The sequence below is a fragment of the Trifolium pratense genome, linkage group LG3 (genome assembly GCF_020283565.1).
Source record: "Trifolium pratense cultivar HEN17-A07 linkage group LG3, ARS_RC_1.1, whole genome shotgun sequence".
NCBI classification, from domain to species: Eukaryota; Viridiplantae; Streptophyta; class Magnoliopsida; order Fabales; family Fabaceae; genus Trifolium; species Trifolium pratense.
The window spans coordinates 37731142-37751299 of NC_060061.1; the positions used below are offsets into that span (position 1 = coordinate 37731142).

The 20158-nt window shown below is 31.3% G+C and overlaps 1 protein-coding gene across 1 annotated transcript; it reads left to right on the forward strand.

Moving 5' to 3' along the window:
- Nucleotides 1–182: 182 nt before the first annotated feature.
- LOC123913854 (pollen-specific leucine-rich repeat extensin-like protein 1) lies at nt 183–4310 on the forward strand. Its single transcript, XM_045964744.1, has one exon. The coding sequence runs from the start codon at nt 1318–1320 to the stop codon at nt 3643–3645; it is 2328 nt and encodes a 775-aa protein (XP_045820700.1). The 5' UTR covers nt 183–1317; the 3' UTR covers nt 3646–4310.
- Nucleotides 4311–20158: the final 15848 nt, after the last annotated feature.

Consider the following 20158-nt stretch of genomic DNA (forward strand, 5'->3'; position numbering starts at 1 on the left):
TCTCATTATTCATTAATTTTGCAGAACTGAATCTAGATATGAGATTCAATTTTTTGTATATGTACTTCAAAAGTGATTTTCAATGTACTTTGTTTAGATTTCACTCGATGAAAAATAGAAAAAGTAGTCTCAAGTTATGCCCCAAACAGTGTTATTAAACAAATATAAATTATGTGTTTTTTTTTAAATCCTTTCTTTTAACATTACTAAACTGCTATCAAATTCTCATGTTCACTCGTTATAATTCATTAGAATAAGAGATATGGAGATTGAGCGGGAAGTGCTTTCCTACTCTTATTTCTACTATCTAAAATATTTTGCATTCTCATCAACATTCTCCGCTTCAAGGAGTACTATTTTCCATCTCCATCCTCGAAGATCTGCAGTTTTTGTAGAGATCCGTCAAATTTCTATTATTTTCTATTAAATTAGTTGAAACATCACATATAAATAAAATTTATACTCATTGTTTAAAAATATAAATAAATATATAAAATACTTGAATATACACATAGATGTTAATAAAATGTTGAGAAATGAAGTCTCAGAAGGAAATGGAGGATAAAATCCATCCTTAAACCTTTGTTGAGGGACTTTCTCTCTCATTCTCGCAGGATAACATTCCCCAAGATGGCATTAAGAAATTTCTTCAGCTATGATCAAATTCGGATAATGTGACCCAGCAAAATTATCCTTATTGAAGAATATTTATTGGTGATCCACATAGGGACTAGAGAGGAAAGTATAAAAAATGAATTATTGAAGTGTTTGTGGAACACTCTTCCAAATATAGAAAATTAAAACAATATCTAAATGATTGTGATTGGAATGAAATTAATGGAATTAATCGTAGGTTTTATTTTCTAGGTAGATATATTAACCACTAACTAAACATCATAGGTTTTATTTTATACGTAGATATATTAACCACTAACTAGACAAATGGTTGTTAACTCTGAGAGATACTACATGAATCGCAAATTTAGGCAAGGAAACTTTAATTGCCAAATTAAGGCAGTGAAAACCATGGTTGAAACAACCCTCTAAAATTAGAGACACGACAATGGGTTGAGAATTTGAGACAAAGAAAACATGTTCTAATTTTATGTCACCAACATTTTGTATAAAGGTTATTCCTATTGTGGATTATTCAGAAATATTTGCATAGCCTCTCATATATGGCTTAATACACACATTTCATTCTTCTGTCTCTCAAGATAATTATATCCCTTCTTAATTTATCTTCTTCCCCCTTCCTTCTTAATTACCTCTCTATAAGCAACCTTGGAGTGTATACCAAGGTGGCGTCTTCACAAAATGCAAGCCCCAGGCTGCTTTCTCTTGTTCTCATTTGTCTTCTTTTCATCAACATCAATTTTATCCCATGCACTTTCACATGAAGAAGCTTCTTTTATTGCCCGTCGTCAATTGTTACACCTTCAAGAAAGCGAGGATTTACCTGAAAATTTCGCAGATAACTATACAACAAATTTAACTTTTCCTCATCCTGGAATCAAAAGTGCTTACATAGCACTTCAAGCATGGAAAAATGCAATTTATTCAGACCCATCAAATGTTACGATGAATTGGGTGGGTCCTGATGTATGTTCTTACCAGGGAATTTTTTGTGCACCTTCTCTTAATGATTCAAAAGTTCAAGTTGTAGCTGGAATTGATCTTAATAATGCAGACATTGCAGGTTATATTCCTTCAGAGTTTGGTTTGTTGACTGATCTTGCTCTTTTTCATATAAACACAAATAGATTTTGCGGTATTATCCCAAAAAGCTTCTCCAGGTTAAAGCTTTTGTACGAGATGGATATTAGTAACAATCGCTTTGTTGGAAGATTTCCTACACCTGTTCTTTCAATTCCTGATATCAAATACCTTGATATCAGGTACAATGAATTTGAAGGAGAAATTCCTTCCGAGCTTTTCAATAAACCACTCGACGCTATATTTATGAATAACAATAGATTCACATCAACAATTCCAGATAATTTGGGAAATTCTCCTGCATCAGTTGTTGTTTTGGCCAATAACCATCTTAGTGGGTGTATTCCTGGAAGCATCGGTGAGATGAAACATACATTGAATGAAATTGTTTTAATCAACAACAATCTCACCGGTTGTTTGCCTTCAGAAATGGGAAAGCTTGAACAAGTCACTGTTTTTGACGTGAGTCAAAATTTGTTTGTCGGTATGTTGCCAAAGACATGTAAGGGACTCAAGAAAGTGGAAATTTTGTCTATTGCACATAACAAACTAACAGGTTTTGTTCCAAAAAATATCTGTAGTTTGTCTAATTTGGGGAACTTTACATTCTCAAATAACTATTTCAATGGTGAGGAAGAAGGTTGTGTGCCTCCTGGAAAAGACATTTTGTTGGATGATAGTTATAATTGTGTACCTGACAGACCAAAACAAAAGACAGCAAATGATTGCAATGTTGTTATAAGCAAACCTGTTGATTGTAGCAAGGCACAATGTACTAAAGGTAGCCAATCTCACTCACATTCCCCACCAAGTGATCAACATCAAACACCAACACCTTATGTTCCAAAGCCAGAGCCAAAACCTTCAACTCCTTCAAATCCTCCAAGCGAGAACCCAACGCCTTCGGTGCCAAAGCCACAACCACAACCTACCCCATCTCCCTCAAAGCCACAACCCAAACCTACACCTACACCTTCCAACCCCTCACCAAAGCCAACACCATCAACACCAAAGCCAACACCTACACCTTCCAAATCTTCACCAAAGCCAACACCGTCAACACCAAATCCAAAGCCAACACCTACACCTTCAACACCAAGTGAGAAGCCACAATCCAAACCAACCCCATCACCATCCAATCCCACACCAAATGAGAAGCCTACACCAAAGCCACAACCCAAACCAACTCCAACTCCATCCAATCCACCCCCAAGTGAGAAGCCTACACCAAAGCCACAACCAAAACCAACTCCAACCCCGTCCAATCCACCACCAAGTGAGAAGCCTACACCAAAGCCACAGCCAAAACAAACTCCAACTCCGTCATCACCATCCAATCCACCATCAAGTGATAAGCCAAAACCAAAACCACCACAAACCCCTCCCACACCTCAAGCAGAACCATCTGAAGAAGATGAGGGTCCTATCAGACAAGCACCTAAAACAAAGAATACAAGATCTCCTCCCCCACCAATTCAATCCCCGCCACCACCAGTCCTCTCACCACCACCGCCACTAGTTCACTCACCACCACCTCCTGTTCATTCACCACCTCCACCGGTACACTCCCCACCACCTCCTGTTAATTCACCTCCTCCACCAGTTCACTCCCCACCTCCACCGGTACATTCTCCTCCTCCTCCCATCCACTCTCCACCACCCCCGATTAGATCCCCACCACCACCTGTTTACTCCCCACCACCACCTGTTCACTCTCCTCCTCCGCCAGTTCACTCTCCACCCCCGCCTGTTCAGTCTCCACCACCACCAATTTTCTCACCGCCACCACCGGTCTACTCTCCACCTCCACCTACTGCATCACCACCTCCTGTTTATGCACCACCTCCAGGAGATGATGATATTGTTCTTCCCCCTCACTTTGGTTCTTCGTATGCTTCACCCCCTCCACCAATCATTGCTGGATACTAAATCCACAACTTACTTCCACCTTTATTAGATATTAGTCTCAAAATCGATGCATCACAACGCAACAAGAATTTCCTTTTTATCTTGTGAAATGAGAATTATTGTGGATTCACTTTACCTGAAAGAACAAGATGAAGATTTCATGAGAAAATAGTGCTTTAAAATTGTAATTTATCATTTATGTTTTTTGTTTTATCGCACAATAGTGTAAAATTGATAATATTACCCATGTATAATATACGTTATGGACACACACATGTACACAAACACATGACATATATACATAGAGATAGAGCCTTGAAGTCATTTTGAATTATTTAAATGAAGTCATTCTTACAAAGTTATGTATAAGGTCGGTTGACTTTTATTAGATATTTAAGTTTGCCAAAAGTAGAAAATTTATTTAAAATTAAATATTTAAAAATTTGTTATATAGTATTGTTAAAATATAAGTAGAATTACCGTGTTTTTTTCGTGTAAATTTATTTATTCAATTTTTTATGTTTCAGTGACAAATAATGATCCCGTGTATATTTTTAATAAAAAATCATACATTTTATTATGAATATTTAGGGTAATTTTGTAAGCTCGATACTAATTACCTTTATTATATTATTATTATTGGTTAGTAGTAAACTTTGTAGAAATATTGTTTAATGTTTATTTTTTATGAAAATATTGTTTATGTTTTTATTTTATTTTTATAGAGTTTTGTTTTTTTTATTTCTAATTTGCAATGTGGTTAAAATTAATAAGGATAAATCAATAAGTTTGGTGGTAATCAATTTTAATATATTAGAAGTAAATTATAAATGTCATCACGCTTCTTGGTTGTCAATCACACCAAGGACCAATTCAGCCAAAAAGATATTCTACCTGTTTTTTTTTTATCATATTCTACCTGTTTTAAAATATATGTCGCTTTATCAACGACACATCAATAAAGAAATATAGTTATTTTTATATTTTATATAGGAAATAGAGAAATTATGGTTTACTAATATACTCTTAATAAATCACCACAACAAAAAAAAAACTATTAATAAGAGTATTAAGTAAATGAAAGTCGTTTTATCATTAAAGTCAACACAAGTAATGATTATTTTAATAATAACTATGCAAAACTCAAATGAGTAATTTGGATCTCTTGGGATCGCTCTAAGTCACTAGAGAGCATTCAGACGACTGAAGACAAATATGATGATGTATAAACTTCAAATCCAGAGCCATATCTAGACAAGAATTTTGAAATTCAACCAAAAAGATACCAAAAGCTTCAATTCCAGATAATTTGGGAAATTCTCCTGCAAGTTGTTGTTTTGGCCAATAACCATTTTAGTGGGTGTATTCCTGCAAGCATTGGTGAGATGATAGTTATATTTGTGTACCTGACAGACCAAAACAAAAGACATCAAATGATTGCAATGTTGTTATAAGCAAACCTTTTGTTCATTCACCTCCTCCCTCAGTTCACTCCCCACCAAGGTTTTAAATTGCGGTTGCGGTCGTGGATGCGGTTGTGGTTGCAGGTGTTGCGATTGCGGCTAATGCAGACACTGCGATGCAATTGCGGCCGTTGCAGCGTGAAATAATTTTTTATCCGCACAAACACAAAAAAATACTATAATGATTGTAATTCCTTATATATCTTTTACTTATAATTCTATGTCAATTTTAATTCATTTTTAAGACATTATGTCTTATTTATGAATAATATAACCTTGACTCGAATGGAAGAAACATTAACATAAATAACATTCATAATTGTTTATGCAAATACTAATACAATTAATACATCACAAATAGATAAATGCACTAAGTTGCAATTTTGACTTTGAAAAGCAACATCATATTTGTCTCCATATAAATATATGGTCTTCGCTGCAAAAAAAAAGAAAGAAAAATTAATAATCAAATATCTTAATAACTCAAGAGTATTTATATTTCCCATCATAAAAATTAACTGAATATAAATTTAAATTTTTTAAAATATAACTTACATGATATTTTTTACCACATGGTGGAATGACGTGGATGAGCATTACTTGTACTTTCACTCTGGCTATCATCTTGTGTAGCTCCTTGCCCAAAGACATAACCAAAAAATCCACCACTTGATTGTTCATAATAAGGATCTTGGTAATTCATTGCTTGTTGGTAGTTGGAAGGAGCTTGATCACTTGCATATTGGTTATATGAGTTGAAATAAGGATATTGATAAATAGGCGGATAAGATTGTTGACTATTTTGAGAAGAATCACCAATCCCAAAGTCACTAAAACTTTGAGCAATACTAGAAGAAGAAGAATCTTCAAGTGGAACATTTTGTTTCCTTTTACCTCTTCTTGATCTAGAATGTGACACATCTCCTCCACTGTTAAGTAGTGAACCATCAGAACAATCCATATCAGTCAAATTTCTATAACGCCTATAAATAGGTGGTGTTTCACCGTATGGATCATGGTCTTCTGGTGCATCTTCTTCATCATCACCACCACCACCACCACCACCACCACCACCTTCGCCAGCTTCTTCATTACCACCCTCATTACCACTGTTACCGCTTGGTGGACTTAAACCACCATCATTTGATCCATTGTTATCATCATCAACTTCCACAATCTCATCATCTGTATCTTCTATATGCAACCATTCTGCATTTTGAACTCCATCCAATAATGAATTTTCTCTCTCTTCTATCCATTCAGATAAAGGATCTTCTTGAAATATATAGTTAAGATTTATAGGATCAAAACTTGTTTCTATTTCTTCTTGACTTCTCCTCATTTCTTGTCTCATTTTCAACTTCATGTTGTAATGTGTGAAGACAAGTTTATGTAACTTTCTATACTTCAATCTATTCCTCGTCTTTGTACTAAATGTAGCTCACTACCAATTTTTACTCCACTTCCATTCTTTCCCCCACTATATTTTTGTTTCGCCCCCAATTTTTTCTTCACTTTCATTCTTCCCCCCACCCCCACTAAAATAAAATAATTATAATTATTATAATAATTAAACCTTTCTATTTATTATTAAAAAAAAAACAAAAAATTCATTCTCTCTGTTCTTGCGTTCTGGAGAGCGTTCTGGAGAACTCTTCCGTATCTCTTCCTCACTCTCTCTCAGAACCTATCTCTTCCTCACTCTCAAAACCACAAATCCCAAATTTTCTCTTCTCTATCTCCTTCCTCACTCTCTCCTGCTATTTATCTGAATCATCTCATTCTCACCCACTCACACAAACACCCAAAGAAACACAAAACCTAGAATTAGAAATCAAATTTTCAAATAACACCCAAAAAGCCAGAAATAGGAAAGAACAGACTTGAATAAGTAGTTAACAATAACAATATCATACCTTGAGAGATATCACATAGCATATGAGACCGATTGGAAAGAGGAAAGGAAGGGAGGACACAATCAGAGGAACGATAAAATTGCAACTCTTCACAGCAGCACCAAGTCTATGATTTACAGGAAAAGGAGATTCTAAAATGAATTGAATTGACTTAAAGGAAAAAAAGTAAGTTTATTCTGATTCCCTTTCGTTTGTTTTGTTCTGTTTTTTTGCCTTTCCTCTGTTTTGTTCTGTTTTTTTACTTTTCGTTTGTTTTCTTGTGTTTTCTGAAATTGATTCTAAGATTCTCTGATTTTAGTTTTACCTTTTTTCCTTGATTTGGGGCATAAATGACTGTTGCGGTAAATGCGGTCAAAACGCCGTTGCGTTGCGGAAAAACGCCGTTGCGTTGCGGTTGCGATGCGGCATCACTTGTGATTTGAGTTCACACCGCAATTGCGGTCCGATGCGGTTGCAGTGCCTACCGCATCCGCAATATTGCGGCCGCATCAAGTGATGCGGTCCGCAATTTAAAACCTTGCTCCCCACCTCCACCAGTACATTCTCCTCCTCGTCCTCCCATCCACCACCCCGATTGGATCCCCACCACCATCTGTTCACTCTCCTCCTCCACTAGTTCACTCTCCACCCCCCGCCTGTTCAGTCTCCACCACCGCCAGTTTTCTCACCACCACCACCGGTCTACTCTCCATCTCCTCCTGTTTATGCACCACCTCCAGGAGATGATGATATTGTGCTTCCCCCTCACTTTGGTTCTTCATATGCTTCACCTCCTCCACCAATCATTGTTGGATACTAAATCCACAACTTACTTCCACTTCCACCTTTATTAGATACTAGTCTCAAAGTCGATGCATCACAACGCGACAAAAATCTTCTTTTTATCTTGTAAAATGTGAAATATTGTGGATTCGCTTTAACCGAAAGAACAAGATGAAGATTTATGAAGAAAAAGTGTTTTAAAATTGTAATTTTCCATTTTAGTTTTGTTGTTTTATCACAAAATAGTGTAAAATTGATAATATTAATTATGTATCCATGGTACGGACACACACAAACATATGCCATATATACATAGAGATAGATCCTTGAAGTCATTTTGAATTATTTAAATGAAGTCATTACGCAGTTATGTATAATTATAAATGTCATGGTGTTTCTTGGTTGTCACTAACATCAAGGATCAATTCATATATTGATCATACCTAGGGCCAAAAAGATATCCTCTCTGTTTTAAAGTATATGTCACTTTAACAACACATGAATAAAGAAATATAATTAATTTTATATTTTATATGGGAAAGAGAGAAATTATGATTTACTTATAAAGCCGATCTTCATTAATGGTATGAGAAAAATAAATTACAATAATAAAAAAAATTATTCTCCCTATCTCATTCTAGGCTGATGCTACGGTAGACTACCTTCACAAGTGGTCCACCGTGGACAAGTGATCTACCGATTATGAATTTTACGAAATTTACTATTGGATTGAAAGTTTATATCGTATAGATCATCCATAAATTTTTTAAAATTTTTTGAAAATTATTTGATAGGTTATTGAGACCCGTCAAGATTTACGTTATTTAATAAACCGTTAATCTTAATTTGTCTCAATAACATATCAAATGATTTTCAATTTTTCTAAATTTTTCTATGGATGATCTATATGATATAAACTTTCAATCCAACGGTGGATTTTGTAAATTTCATATTTGTTATAATGTTATTCATGACTGGTCCACCATGGACCACTTGATGAAGTGATCCATATTAGAATTTACCCTCATTCTAAGTGTCATCTTTGTAAATATTGAATGTTTCAAATTATATGTCCCTTTAGAATATCATTGCAATATTTATTACTAATTTTTCTACTAATATACTCTTAATAAATCACCACAAAAAAAAACTACTATTATTAATAAGAGTATTAAGTAAATGAAACTCATTTTATCACTAAATCAACACAATTAATGTTTATTTTAATAATAACTATACAAAACTCAAATAAAATGCCTAACATAAAATAGATAGAGTAATAAGCAGTAACTGTAAGTAATAAATTAGCAGAAATATCTGAATTTAGATTGAGTAATCTGGATCTTTTGGGATCTCACTTCAAGTGACTAGAGAGCATCCAAACAATTGAAGAGAAATGTGACGATGCATAGACTTCAAATCCAGAACCATATCTAGACAAAGATTTTGAGATTCTACCAAAAAGATACCAAAAACTCAATTACCTTTCCTTGATATGATCTCTTCTAAGCCACTCTAAAAAGTAGAAACACATTCCACTTCCAATACCATTTTGTTTCTCTAAAAATCACAGCTAAGTGGACTGATATGGCATAAGCCAAATCCAAGACAAAGAGCCCGCATAAATAAAGATAAGGTGAAGATTGTACCCACACCAAAGAATATCTTCTCTTAGCTAAATAACGAGGGCCCACATAAAATTTATTGGTCGACACAACCAAGACAAGCTCTAGGATTCAAATACCAAAGAGTAAAATTATAGTCTATGCTATTTGATTTAACTTTTAACCAACTCCAAGACCATCTTTTCATATATTCAACCATATTAATCAATTTAATTTCTTTATTTTTGAACAACTTCTCTTTTCTTGACCTCCATATGTACTAGATGTAAGCGAACCATATCACCCTAACTTTCTCAATGAATGCTCTTCCACTTCCGATAAGACCTTAAAATTGCTCTAAATGATCCATCCCTTCTTTATGCAATGTCGTTGAGATACTCATCCAATTAGAAACATAGTACCAGATACTTTCAAAAATTGGATATTCAAAAAATAGATGGAAGACCGATTCCTCAATCCCACACCCACTACAACACAATAAAGATCCTTGACCGATGACATATCTCTTACTCAAATTATCTTTTGTAGCTGTTTTATTTTGAAAAAGCCTCCAAACAAGATATTGAACTTTTGATGGGATTGATTTATTCTAAGTCTTCAACCACAATAGATTCGTCAAACTTGTGTGAGTCTCCATGATCTTCTTATAGATTCCTTTAACTGAATACTCATTAGCTATCTTTCGAACCCCTATATCTAATTGATTTATATCGACCCACCATTGATATTTTAGAATATTGTTATATGATTTCAATGTCAAAATCGATCAAAATATCATTTCTTTTGTTTAATTTTTGTAAAAGTTAGCTTCATTGTAGGACCGAACAAAAAATAAGACAATCCAAGCAAGGTGTTTTAGCCTTTTCAAAATCGGAAAAAAAATGTCACTAACATGTCATACTAGTAATTCCATTAGTCCACAATAGAAAAAGAGTCTCACAGAAAAATACAAAGCCTTTGAATTTTTTTTATAAAAATGAGATAACAATTTACGATTCAACAAGAATTCAAATGACTATAACATTTTAATAGCTTCATTCTAGAGTTTGCTTCAGATCTTATTTTGTGTTAGGCTGGTCCTACATCATTGTTTAGGCTTATACTATATACTCATTTTGTCTTAAAATAAGTGTCACTTTAAGAATAAAATTTTGTTTCTAAATGAATCTCAATCTTACTTTCTAATGCAATATTTTTCAATTGTACCATCTAATTATTACTTTATGCACATGTTCTATTGTTAAGGTCTCTGCTGAAGTTCAACCGGCATTGACCACGACGAGAAGATAAAGGAAGGGTAGGAGCTATCCAGTAGAATGCTAGGAGACAAAAGCAAGAAGAGGACCTCGCTACACGAGTTGAAAGGAAAGCTCGGACCGTTTCTCCGATGTGAATGAGATGATAGATATCTTTGGCCTATTCCCTTGTTTGTCATTTCGCTTCCAAATAACCCAACCAATAACTTATAGGATACTCCGATAAAAATATTACTTCTTTTGACAACTTAATTATATTTCACTTATTATGTGTGCAAAAAATTTAAACGACTTTCTTTTTTAGGCAAAGGGAGTTATAAGTCTACAAGACTACTATCTTCATCCCTAATTATAAGATTTTTTTGTGATTTTTCTTTGTCCCTTATAATTATAAGGGTTATGCTAACTGGTGCCCCCGGGGCACTGGTTAAGGAAATCAAAAAAGGAAATTTTTAAATTGAAAATAATACTTTTTAGATTTTTGAGGCGTTGACTGCACAAAGTTCAATGTCATATTACTATATTTGTTTCCTTAATTATAATACATCTTTTAATTTTTAAGGACATTAATTATTTCTTTACCGACACACTCTCTCCGTCCCACAGTATAAGCAAAAGAAAAATTTCACATTTATTAAGAAAAGTGAAATATGATAATTTGAAGTATGATTTTTTGTATTTTTCTTGAAATAAGTTTAATGGGAAGAGTAAAAAGATTTTTTATTGGTTATTGATTATTGAGAAAAGAATAGAGAAAGTAAATTAAATGTAATTTACAATTAATTTTATGAAAATAAGTAAAAGTAAATCTTGAAAATGACAAAAGTTGTTTTTCTTTTCTTATAATTTGGGACATGAAAAAGTGATTTTTTTTTTTGCTTATAATATGAGACGGAGGAGTACACTTTTAATAATAGTGCATCCTTAATTTGTATTAAATACTTTGAAGAAAACAACAATTCATTCTCTCTCTTGAAAGATAAAATTGTAAAAATATCAATTATCATTAAATTTAATCTTACAATCAATTTCTTATCTTCATAATTTTTTTAAATGAGTCTTATATTTAAGGACGAAGATGATATTATACTTTAACTTTCAGAAAATGTTAACGGCATGTGTGAAAACATAAAATGTAGAAATATTATATCGTAAAATTGTAAAAACTTAAATTAATAATTACTTCATCCGTGACAATATATAAGCAAAAGTCACTTTTATAAGTTCATTTCATATTTAATGTATCTGGTCTATATTATAGAACATATACATTAAATATGCAATGAACTTAAAAAATTAATTTTTGCATATATATATTGTCAGATAGGTATACTTTTTTATGCTGCAGTAGTAGTAAATAGTAATAAATAGTAAAAGTAGAACTGTTTGACTATTGTCAAAAAATATTGTTTGACCAATATTCAGTGATGCAAGCACTTACGTCGTTCATGACATGTGCAATTTATGGGAGCAATTTACGGCTATCAGCTACCCACGCGATTAAGGGTATGTTTGGTTCAACGGAGGGGAGGAGGGATTTTAATGAAGGGGAGGGGGAAGGGAGTAGGGTTGGGAACAGGCCAGGCCAGGTCAGGCCTTGACAGGCCTGAGCCTGGCCTACGATTTTATTTCAGGCCTGAGCCTGGCCTGCGGCCTATCAAATGTTAATTTTTTTGGCCTGGCCTGAGCCTTTTAAAAGCCTGGCCTGGCCTTGTAGCCTGTTTAAAAGCCTGTGTTACATTAAAGCTCCTCTATATAGTTTTTTTAAATAGGCTAAACAGGCCTTAAAAAGTTCACATTTAAATTTTTATAATTTCTACAACATTAAGAAAAAGCTAATAATATGATTAACACAATAATTAAACACTAATAAAATAACAAATACGATTACGAAAAATAATAATTATTATAAATAATATTTTTTTTATAAGATATAAATAATAATATTATATAAATAATAATTATTATAAACAGGCCGGCCTATCAGGCTTCGTAGGCCTTTTTAGAAGCCTAAGCCTGGCCTATTTATGTAAACAGGCCGTTTTCAAAGCCTAAGCCTGGCATTTTTAATAATCAGGCCAGGCCAGGCCAGGCTTATACAGGCCAGGCCGAAGGCCCCTGTAGGCCGCCTGGCCTATTCCCAACCCTAGAAGGGAGGGGAGGGGAGGGAAATATTTCAATTAAATATCTGTTTGGTTCAAAAGAGGGAGAGGGGAGGGGAGGGAAGAATTTTAGTTAAATATATGTTTGGTTTGCAAAGGGAGGGGAGGGACTTTAAAATTAATTTACCTTTTTATCCTTAAAATTTTACGTGGCATCCGAACATAACAATAAACAATAGCACACATGAGTTGAACTACAATTCATTGGTGCAAATCAATGAATTGTAGTTCAACTCAAAGAACATTTTTTGATACAGAAAAAAAAAGGAGTAATATACAAAAAAAAAATAAAACTAGAACGTGATGAACCAATGGAAATAAACAAGTAAAAATATGAATGTATACAATATATATAAAAACAGGTGATGCAGGGAATTAAAAATTATGAAACATAAAGAAGAAAACATGAAAGCAAACTGAGTAGCAGAGACGCGAAGATGAGTAGCAGTGACACCGAGAAGAAGAAAACTAGTGTAAAATAAATCAAGAATAATAAGGATAATGTTGGAATTAATAAAAATAATTGAGGATAATTATGACAATTTAATAAAATTTTAATGAGCTTCCCTCCCCTCCCCTCCAAATCCCCCCAAATCGGGGGGAAGCAAAAAGTTGGATTTGGAGGGATTTTGCTCACCTCCACTCCCCTCCCCTTCCCTCTTAAAAATTGAACCAAACACAAATAATTAAAAATATCCCCTCACCTCCCCTCCCCTCCCCTCCATTTACGCCGAACCAAACAGACCCTAAGGATATAGGAGTTGGCACCTCTCAATTTTTAATTATTTCTTTGTTTTGACAGAAAAAATTTTAGGGTGGGGCAGGTTATTTCAAATGGTAATTTTATCCTGAAATAAATAATATTTAACTTATAAAATTATGAAATGCACAAGTTCATTGTCAAATTTCCTTTTATAGTACTCCTACGCTAACAAGTATTTTAAGGGTACATGTTAGTTTTTCTCAAATTTTTAATTATTTCTATTTTCTTTATTATTATTTTTACAGTATTATATAATTTTGTAAATATAAATGTATTTTTTCTTCTTCAAAAATTCGGTATCCGATTTTAGGATCAATTAATCCGAGTGGAGTATATAAATATAAAGTGTGACATTAAATGAAGTCAAATCCCTTTTATGCATTCTAAAATATTTAAAAAATTTAATAATGGAAATAAATAATTTAAAATGGAGAATTCCCAACTTATAATATAGTACTGTATTAAAAATGGGGCTTTATGTACCAAAAAATAAATCAAAAAAAGGGGCTTCCTTAAAAAAAATAAAAAAAATAATAGGAATATGAGTTTCCTTCATTTACTACACCTTTATTTGTTCTCCATTTAGGAGAGAAAGACACATCTGAAAATTTATAGACCCATTAAAAGTGGGTCCACTAATTAGTGAATCTCGTTAATTTTCACTTGTATTTATTTCTCTTTGTGCGTTTGATCTGCTAAAAAACAGGAACAAATTTTGTTGCACTCTGTTTGATTTGAAATTGGTTATGGGACTGAACAAATTAGGTAGAAACAGACATGACAAAAAATTTTTTTTTTTGTTCCTTGCTGAACCACAAGACAACTTTTTGTCCACAATACAAGTATAAAAAAATTGAAAATACCCATTTTTTTTCGAATATAAAAATATTATTATCTATCTCTCTCCAGTATAGTTTTATCTTAACATGTATTATCTTGTTCTGTCATATGTCGTTATGTCAAGTCCTTGCTGTTTTACAAATCAAACGCACCCTAAATGGACAACAATGGAGTAATAGTAAATAGAGGAAACACAAACCCGTATAACAGTCTTGAAATTTATGTTGTTATTTTTTTTTATCTTTTTAAAATACTTCATCCGGTTCTTATTATAATAAATTTATAAAATATTTGATGTATTTAATTAATAATATGGACCATATACATCAAACATTCTATAAACATAAAAGATAAATTTTTTCTTATAATAAGGACGTGAAGGAGTATAAAAATGTTATTTTCAATACAAAATTACCTCTTTTTATGGTTGCACCTACATTTGTTGTTACTCAGATTTCAAAATAGCAATTGATCTCATTTCAAAGCCTATGAATAGATTCCACTTTTATGCTCTTGTGGTTGCTAACATTAAAGAGTATTTGAACTTGGATTGGGAATTTGTCTCATACTCTAAGAGAAGACAATGCTTGTGTAGATTTCTAGCAAAATTTGGCTCAAGTAATAATATGAAATTGAAGATTTGGAATACCCCACCGGAAGAAATGGACGACTTGATATGCAAAGTATAAGTGCTGGACAGAACAATACAAGACATAAACAGTACAAGACAAAGTTTAAGGTGTTGAACAAATTTTGTCTTTGTACGATGTTTGGTGGACAAAAGATTATTTTGGTATTTTAGACAACTTGTGCAGAGGACAAAAAGTTGTACCGTGGTTCAGTGGGGACAAGAATCTAGGTTTTTGTCCGGTCCCTTGGTCTCCAATTTGTTCACTCCCATGAACAGTTTTGAAATCAAACACAGTACAACTAAAGTTGTCCTGTCCAGTTCTTTATTTTTTAGCAAATCAAACACGACGCAGTACTATTGTCACTAGTTTTCTTTTTTTTTTTTCTTTTTTTTTTCCTTTTTACTCTGTTATGGTTTTTGTTTCTTTCTTTAGCATTTGTACCAAAAAAATAAATAATAACTAGTACTATATTGGATCACTAATTGGCAATCCCATACAATAAAACTCTTTCATTTAAATAATAAAACAAATTGTCGAATTTTAAAATAAAATTACCAAATTGAAATATGATACTCCCTCCATTTTTTTAATTGTCCATTTACGTTGGATTTCGCGTTTCTATTTAACTGTCCATTTGGTATTTTAAGGGTTACTATTATTTTTTCAATAAAATTAATTAGTGCTATATATTTGGAAAACTAAATTTTTTTTGGTATAATATTTTTTTGTACATAATATATTAAATTTTTTTTCGTTTTTTTCTTAAGAATTTATTTGAGAACATCTTATGAAATAAATAATTCGCTTATTCTTTAACCACTCATACACCTTACCATTTGAGTCGACTTCGGTTACTTTTAATCATTCAAGTCAATCCGTTTGACCCTACTTATTTTTCACTTTTTTTCTTCTCCTTAAAAGTAGTGAAGAGGTAAAAAATTATGTTTAACTTCTCCTTATTTTCTACTTTTTTACTTTATTTCTTTAATTCTTTTAAGGAGAAATAGGGTCAAATAAAATTTTCTACTTCTCTATTTATTTTAAGGAGAAGTAAAAAAATAGAAAATAAGTAGGGTCAAACGGTAAGGTGTATGAATAACCGAAGTCGACTCATAGATAATTTAGTTTAAACACGTTATTTTATTATATAAATTAATATTAATTAACTACAAAAATAAACAAGTGGTTATAACTACTCCCGATCTGAATTCCTAACAAACTAGCAGGACACCCGTGCGTCCGCACGGGAGTCGCGGCGTTGCCGCTCCTCACTTGGTAAGATGAAAGGATATAATATTTGGTAAAAAAAATAGAAAAAGAACAATGGTAAAACCATCACAAAAAAACTTTAGGTCTCCGTATTAATTTAGGAATATAAATATAGATAATATAGAAATTATGAAGAAAAAAAATAGGCTACCTTATTAATATATTAGTAAAAACATGTGTTGAAAAATCACAAAAAAAACTTATGTCCATGTATTAATATATGAGTATAAATATAGTCCCGTAAAAATTATTAAAAAATAGGCAATCATATTAAAATGTTAGTGAAAATATAGGATAGGTCTCGCAACAGTCATCAAAATAATTAGGTCATCGTATTAAATATGAGTATAACCAGAAAAATTGTAAAAAAAAATAGACAACTTAATTTTTATTTTATTTTTGTTTCAAACAACTTAATTAATATATAATTAAAAGTATAAGTCCCGTAGAAACCACACAAATAAAAAAGTTTCCATATTAATATATGAGTTTAAATATAGGTCCCGCAGATGTTATAAAAGAATGAGCAAACTTATTAATATGAGTAAAACACATAGGTCCCCATGTACCAAAAAAAAAACACATAGGTCCCCAGAAATCACACAAAAGATTAGGATCTAGTATTAATATATAATTATAAATATAGGTCTAAAAAAAATAGTAAAAAATTGAAAACTTCACTTGATAACATAAAATAGTAATTTATTGGGAAGTAGATTAAAAGATTAGAAAAAAGAAAGATATAATATTTGGTAAAAAAAATAGAAAAAGAACAATGGTAAAACTATCACAAAAAAACCTTATATCTCCGTATTAATATTTGAATATAAATGATAATGTAGAAATTATGGAAAAATAGGTTACCTTATTAATATATTAGTAAAAACATAGGCCTTGTAAAAACCACCAAAAAATTAGGTCCCTGTATTAAATATATGAGTATAAATATATCCTTTTAAAATTATTAAAAAATAGGTAACCTTGTTAATATGTTAGTGAAAATATAGGTCTCACAAAAATCATCAAAATAATTAGGTCACCATATTAAATATGAGTATAACCCTATAAAATTGTAAAACAAAATAGGCAACTTAATTAATATATAAATAAAAGTATAAGCTCCGTAGAAATCACAAAAAAAAGTTTCCATATTAATATATGAGTATTTTATAGGTTCCGTATATGTTATAAAAGAACGGACAAACATATTAATCGTATTAATATGAGTAAAAAACATAGGTCCCGCATAAACCACACAGAAGATCAGGTTATCGTATATTAATATATGAGTATAAATATAAGTTCACAAAAAATAGTTAAAAACTGTAAATTTTATTAATAAGAGTAAAAACATAGGCCCTGCGTACGTGTATGGTATAAACTGTTATTGTTTTGTTTGCCACACCTTGTGCCAATCAGGACTCATTATTAATAATAAAATTCATTTTAGTTTGTTAAAAAAAAAAAAACACAGGCACCGCATAAATCACACAAAAGATTATATCCTTCTGTTAATGCATGAGTATAAATATATGTCAAGAATGAGCAACCTTATTAATATATTAATAAAAAAAATACATGGCTCGTAAAAATGAACAAAATAATTAGGTCATTGTATTAATATTTGATCTAGTATAATCCGTAAAATTATAAAAAAAATAAACAACTTTATTAATATATGATTAAAATTATAAGTCTCGTACAAATAAAAAAAAAAGGTTATCTTATTAATTGATGAGTATAAATATATATAGTCCTACATAAATTATTAAAGAACATGAAATCTTATTAATAAGAGGAAAAATATATGCCACTTTTTGCTTTTTCATAGCCGCCTCACAACAACAACATAGTAAACCCTACTTTTTGCTTTTTATTCTTGTTCATCTTTCAAAGAGGGGTGATTTTGGATCAATTTTGATCTAAAATCACTCCTTTTTTATTGTTTTATTATATTTTTTTTATTTAAATAAGTGATTTTTCACACATTCTTATGTTTCATTTGAGTTTTCTTTTGTTGTTTTTGTCTGATGTTGTTTTAATCCCGTCTTAGTGCAGAGTTTTTTTGTCTTGAGTTCACGTCTTGGTACGGTGTCCGGTTTAATTCCGTTGTAGTACAATGTTTGTTTTGTTCAGATTTGCAGATTTGCTTCGATTCAGATTCAGTGCAGATTCACACGTACTCTACTTACTTGAATAAATGAATATTGTTTGTTGTTAGTCTTTAAAAAAAGAAAAACATAGGTCCCGTAGAATTCACACGAAAGATTATGTCCCCATATTAATATATGACTATAACTCGTAAAATTATAAAAAAAAATAAACAACTTTACTAATATATGAGTAAAAATATAAGACCCGTAGATATATCCATAAAAATTAGATTCCCGTATTAATTTGAATATAACCCGTAAAATTATTAAAAAAAAAATAGGCAACATAATATTTTAGTCCTTTTTTTTCTCCAATAATTTTCTTCCGCATAGAAAAATCTCATAAGAACGAAAGTCATATCTTTCTTGTGTGATTTGTTTATGGTTTTGTTTCTCTGACTCTTTGTAAACTTTTGTAGTCTACCTCGATACGTCTTGTGTTGGGGAGGTTTTCTATGTTAATATATCTCATTTTGGTTTGTTAAAAAAAATATTAGTCCTTATATCAAAAACAAAAAATCTTTAAAAAAAAAAACTTCTAAAAAATGTCATTTATTTTTCAACTATTTTCAACTTTGTATTTAATTTTTACTGTTTTTTTTATAAACTAAATGTATCATTCACGCGCAACTGTAGAGAATAATCATCTTGAGGTAACTGACAATTTTTATTGTTTTTGTCTCACCATTTTTTACGGGAGTTTTTCAGTTTTTCTCCCACCATATTCTTGTATTAAATTAATTAAATTTATTGAGTTGAACTACAAATTAAAAATTAACTTAATTAAATATTGGATTGAAGTCCATAATTCAAGTTGAGTGAATCTAAAATAACGAAACATAAACAATAAATGATAAAATTACACTAAAGAAAGGGTTGGACTCAAATAAAATATCATAAATAAATGGAAACAATACCATGTACCTCTATATTGTAAAAAAAAAAACCAAAAGAAAAAATAAATAAACACTTCCCCTTTCTTCTTTTAACTTAACTCATGTTGATTATATGTTGGTTCCAAAAATATAACAAATTAATTTATATGGCTTAGTGGTAAATCTAATAAGAAGTGTAACTAAAAAGTTAAGGGTTCAATTCCTACTAAGAAATTTTTTAGCATTTTTCTACTAACTTTTTTTAATAAAGACACAAAATAACCCTGAAATGATTATGTGTCAAAAAATGAAAAAGGGGCAAATTAGGAATTTCATATGTACTTTCTTTTCTTATATAGTAGATATAAAGAAGTACACTCGAGTCTCTCAACTAGAATTCATTGTTACATAAAAAATAAAAAATATAAATTAGTGTTCATAGTCAAACTTTCATTAAATGATTATGTTACATTAAGAGTCTATTTGGCAACCTAAAAAAGCTAGCTTTTAGCTTTTCTCTTATGACTTATAAGCAAAAAGACCTGTTTGGTAATAGTCTTTTTAGAAAGAGCTTATAACTTATTTTACTGACTTATAGTTTCTTTTTCAGAAGCTATTTCAATTAACTTCTGAGCTTATAGCTTCTAGTTTTTCATTTTTTCTTCCTCTTTTACCCTTATTATTTTAACTAAAATCCACATTTACCTTTTATAATTTATTATCATTAGAATTTAAAATAAAATAAGTAAATACACGTTTTAACGTTGGTTCTTTTAAAATCTTATGTATATAGTATGTTTTAACGTTACCTTATTATC

Bases quoted from the DNA above. Each gene is read 5' to 3' on its own strand.
- LOC123913854 (XM_045964744.1), top strand. From the start codon at position 1,318: ATGCAAGCCCCAGGCTGCTTTCTCTTGTTCTCATTTGTCTTCTTTTCA.